At 28.2% G+C, this 5,553-nt stretch overlaps 2 protein-coding genes across 2 annotated transcripts; both read left to right on the forward strand.

Annotated features, from left to right (window-relative positions):
• Window positions 1-219: 219 nt before the first annotated feature.
• Window positions 220-609, forward strand: OCT59_027912 (uncharacterized protein; the record flags this gene model as incomplete). The annotated part of the gene is made up of 1 exon (XM_066146953.1): window positions 220-609. One exon carries the CDS (start codon window positions 220-222, stop codon window positions 607-609), a length of 390 nt encoding a protein of 129 aa, XP_065993714.1.
• Window positions 610-2,286: 1,677 nt separating this feature from the next.
• Window positions 2,287-2,715, forward strand: OCT59_027913 (uncharacterized protein; the record flags this gene model as incomplete). Its single annotated transcript, XM_066146954.1, has 1 exon — window positions 2,287-2,715. One exon carries the CDS (start codon window positions 2,287-2,289, stop codon window positions 2,713-2,715), a length of 429 nt encoding a protein of 142 aa, XP_065993715.1.
• Between the last annotated feature and the right edge of the window lie 2,838 nt (window positions 2,716-5,553).

The raw sequence follows: 5,553 nt of genomic DNA on the forward strand, positions 1-5,553 counted from the left end.
GTTTCCAAAACTTGATTTAATGTTACTTTCAAAACTCCAATCAGAAACTATAGCAAATCGGTAATAATTTTAACCAAATTGACCTTGAGTTTTTTGGTTTTTTTGTCGATACGCTAATAATATAAAAGGTATTAAGGTATTTAATAAATAATTTTTATAAAGATTTATTGAATTTTATAAAAATTCTAAATTAAGTTAAGGATTTAAATTGTCATAAAGATGAGAAGACGATATAGTCACAATAAACCAATAGAGCCAATTCGAATTCGAAATCGGTTTTCTTATAGCAAACCTAATGAGACAACAGATTCTGACGAGAGAGTTGCAATTCGTTCGCCTGTACGTTCACCTGATAATGATAACGATGACATGGACTTTCAGTATGATCATAAAGATAATTTAAGTTTTCAAGACATTAATGATGACGATAATGCATATGGATCAATTAATCCTCAAGACTACAATGATGAGATGATATTTTCGCAAGATAATGTCAATTCATCTGATACTGAAGAGGAAGAAGAAAGTGATAACGAATACAATTATGAAGAGGAGGAAGAGGAGGAAGATAATAATGAAAACAATGACGAAGTGGATGGCGGGCGGTAACAAATCGGACGATAATAATAATCAAGCTGGAAGAGGAACGTAATAACGAATGAACGTATAATCCGTAATTAACGATGAAGAGGAACGTAATAATGATGAAGAGGAACGTAATAATGAAGAGGAAGAAATAGATCAAATCGTTGAAGCCGTTAGATGAAGACAAGATACCGTTCTGCAATGGCGAGGCACCGTACTTTAATAATTATACAACTACGGCATTATTTTGCTGGCTTCAGAAGCATAATGTTTTCTACGAAAGCATATGAAGATCTTGTCGATATCATTCACAATTCTCAATTTGAACCTACCTACGTGGTAAAAAATATCTGAAGATTCCAATCATGGCGAAAACGTCTTCCTCTCCTACCAATAATAACAAAGTCTATTAAAATTTCACCAAAAAAAACTCCATCAACCTCACGGTGATCAAAACTTTCGTATCAACTCTCAATCAGTGAAATTATATGGCGTGTTCTTAATAATCCGATGCTAATGAAGCATATGTATTTTGGACCCGGCATTAATTCTGAAGAAAAATCAGAATTTTGGCATGGAAATTTATGGGGAAATCCCCACTTTTTGGACAACACGAAATATTAATATCAGAAGGTTATAAAATAATACACTTTGATACAATTATAATTTATTATCATGATAATATTTATTAAAGTTATTTTTAATAAATAGTAGTATTGTACCGATCTGGTGATTTTGTTTACTATCAGTTTGATGATAATGGTCAAAACTTGGAAGATTAAGATCAATTTTAAAAAATGATGATGGATATTATCAGTTACGAATTCAAAAAATTTTGGAATATAGAGATTTACCCGGAAATTTAAAAGGGTTACCAAGACAACGTCATTCTATTACCGGTGAAGTATGGTTACAAGACCAACCATTTTTAATTATAATGACCTTCTCAAATTTTAGAAAAAGTAACTATATTGATGATGTTTCAACATCAAAATATTCCTGATGGTTCATTGCGGATTAGTGAAATAATTTATAAATGTAATGACCGTTGGCACGTTCGTAATGTAAAGCTTTCATACCTACATCCATCTGATTACATTTCTATCAGAAATCCACCATCATCATCTATGCCAATCTATGTGTTCGTTTTTAGATCTTTATTATGATGATTTTGGTACATTTAGAAATGTATACCATTCTCTAGGTGGTGTTTATGTACAGTTTGGAAATATGCCAGCACATCAAAGAAAGCTAATAAAGAACCATTTTGTTATTGGGTTTATCCCATTTGGAGGAAAATTTGACGAATTTATGATACCATTCATTTCAGAAATGAAGGAATTAGAGAAAGGAAAGGTGATGACTGTCCAAGGACAAGATGCATGGATAATTGCTGGTTTAGGCGTTGTTACGGCAGATTTACCTCAAGGTAACGATTTGACAGGAGTATTAAGATATTTTTTCAATTTAGTTAATAATATAATAATATAATTTTATGACAACTATTAAAATTGTTTAAAAAATAAATTTAGACATAATGCAAATAAGGGTTGTCGTACTTGTAAAACTACTAAAGAATCATTGAGTGCTCACAATCAGGATATCGTAACAACATTACGTTATCATCATATTACAGACGAAGAAATCTTAAAAATTTCTGCGAGACTATAATGTCAAGAAGAGATCAACTTTGTACGGAATATGGTTTACGATCATTACCTAAGTATTTTAGATAAATTAAAAAGGGAAAGACATTTACAGACGCCGCAGGATGTTTATCATGCGACTGCAGGAAAGATTGGGCGGCTACTAAAATTAACTTGTGAATTATTTTCACGAGAAGGAGAAGATAATTTTATCGAAATTTGGAAAAATTTTGAAATCCCAAAAAGATGGTCTCGCTTACCAAATCCGATTACTCACTACAATAGTTTTATGATGTCGAATTTACTTAGATTAGCTATGATTATGCCATTTTTGTTAAACCAGTTTTTAAAAGAATCAAGTATCAAACGTAATGAAACAGCCATGATTCAACAAAGAATTGATGCATTTCGAGTTAGTTCAGTTCCAAAAATTTATTATATCTTGTTGGATACATGTTGCAAAAACTATGAAAGCGGTTTTTAACAAGAAATTTACATCAGATAGCTATGAGGAATTGCAACAATGTCTTGAAGAAGAGTTTTCAATCCTTCCAAAGGTATAGTTACAAATTTGATATTGAAATATGGAATAATTTCAAATAATTAACAATATTTTACTTTTTATAGGTTTTTGTAAATTTTGTTAATTTACCAAATATACACGTTAATATGCATCTTTTGATGCACGCTAAAACCTTTCGGAACACTTATTAATACCTAAGTTGGTATAAAAGAAATGGTCCATCGTATTTTTAAGGGGATGGTACCAAAGACTAATTGCAAAAACATAGATTTGGATTTATTAAAGCGTTACAATACTTTATTTGCAATTCGACATTTAGCAGATGGTGGTATTGATCCAAGATTTAATAGATCTTGTACTGGATTTACAAATTCAAATTTTGGACAATTATTTTTAAATTGGTATTAAGCATGTAAGATAAATATTCAACTGAAGCTGAACAAGCTTCAAGACGATTTACATGATACAAAAAGTAAGTATTTTATTGCATATAATAGTACATGTTTGATATTTATATTTACTAATCTTTTAATTTAGTTATATCTCCAGTAAACTTTATTTCCAATATTTCATTAAAAAAAAGAATGCCAAAGCAAGAACGTGATAAACTTCTTTTAACTTTACATAATTTTAAAACTGAATTGTTTTTATCTTATGTGGATATGAAGTTTGAGGCGGCACTTATAAACTCTTCAATTAGTTGGTACAAATTTGCATCATATATGATTGAAGAAGAAAATGGTATCCTTTCAAAAGTTCACCTACATCTCGATGATTTTATCACAATTTATGAAGAAGATCATGAAGAATCTTATGCAATAATCAAAGGTATCTTTCAACATGCGGTAACAATAACAAATATTATGCATTTATTGTTGTAGATTGGTTTATTACTATGGTTGAACATTCAGTATTAAAATGCTCACTTTACCGCTCCAAGCAAACAGGAGATAAATGGAGACGTATTTTTCCAATTACTGTAATAGATAATGTTCAAAAAGTACATTTTATTCATAATTGTAATTCAGAAAGGTGCCAACTACCAAATCATGATACTACAAATAGAATTTGGATAAAAAATAATTTTTATTTTACAGCCATATAATTATATTAATTATATAAATATAATAAAATAATTATTTTAATTTGTATCGTATAAAATTTTAACCAATAAAATCATATGCATGATGTAATAATAAATTAAAATTAACCAATTAAAATCACTTTAATTACATGCATGTGATATCATGCATGTGATATCTAAAAATAGCTAAAATTCGCGTTTATTAATGAGATTTTTTTTTGTTTTTTTTCAAAAATACGCTTTTCTCTTGTCTTTTATATTAATACTTTACGGTATTTTAGTTCGTCTCTTCTTTTTTCTTTTTAAAGTATACTTTAATTATCTTTTTACAATATTAACAATACTTTGGGACACTTTAGTTTATATATTCAACATAGTAAGACACCCACATACGAAAAGCAAGAATAAAAGCAAGAATAAAGAAAAGAAAATGTACCCGCCACTCACATACGAAAGAAAAGAATAAAAGAAAGGAAAAATGTACCCACCTACCCACATACAAAAGAGAAAAAAGCCGTTTTTTAAATAAATAGTGGAGCTGTTAAGCAAGGTATGAAAATAGGATATACGCATATTTTTCATATTTTTTTTACAATATGTTGTGGTTTGAGTATTTTTTTGTTAGACTGTGGTATAAATGTGAATATATTTTTCAACGGCCATGTATCTATTGCTTGTTAAATATATTTGCAATTTCTTTGTTAGACTGTGGTATTACAATATGAAGTGCGAATATATTTTTCAACGGCCATGTATCTATTGCTTGTTAAATATATTTGCAATTTCTTTTGTAATATTTGCTTTAGCCTGGAAGAAAATGTTGTAAAATAGGGCTGGATATTTATGGCATTTTCCGCCTTCCAATTACTTTGTCCGGGGGTAGCCTGACAATTTGTCGTTGTCCATCAGTCGTAGCAACCAGCATTTTTTTACAATATTATGATTTTAAGAAACAAAACACTTTCAAAAAAATTTAAAGAAAGAACTAACTTAAAAATATTATCATTTTTATTATTCTTTACAAAATCCCGGAATTACCTGCTCTAACTATTATCCCAAGGTTATGTATTAAATTTTAAATATATTTTACAAAGAGTACATTTTATTAATCATGATTGTTTTTTTTATTTTTTATATATATATATATATATATTTTAAAATTGAAAATAACGTATCCATCCACTCACATACGAGAAGAAAAGAATAAAAAAGAGAAGAAAAGAATAAAAAAGAAAAGAAAAGAATAAAAAAGAGAAGAAAAGAATAAAAAAGAGAAGAAAAGAATAAAAAAGAGAAGAAAAGAATAAAAAAAAAAGGAAGAAAAGAAACGTACTCCACTCACCCATAATAATCCACTAATAAAAAATTATTATTATTAATGTATAATAAATAATAAACATATATTACAATAAAAATATTTTTGTGATGTTAATTCGGTGTTAATATAATATCATTACGATGTAGTTACGATATTAAATAAATGTAAAACATTTTTTGTAATATTAATTCGATATTAATATGATATTATTATGATGTAGTTACGATATCAAATAAAATTGTAATATTAATTCAATGTTAATACGACATCACTACGATGTGGCTACGATATCAAATAGATGTAAAATATTTTTAATATTTTTGCAATATTAATTCGATGTTAATATGATATCACTACGACATCACTACGATGTGGTTACGATATCAAATAGATAAAA

The sequence above is a fragment of the Rhizophagus irregularis genome, chromosome 8 (assembly GCF_026210795.1).
Source record: "Rhizophagus irregularis chromosome 8, complete sequence".
NCBI lineage: Eukaryota > Fungi > Glomeromycota > Glomeromycetes > Glomerales > Glomeraceae > Rhizophagus > Rhizophagus irregularis.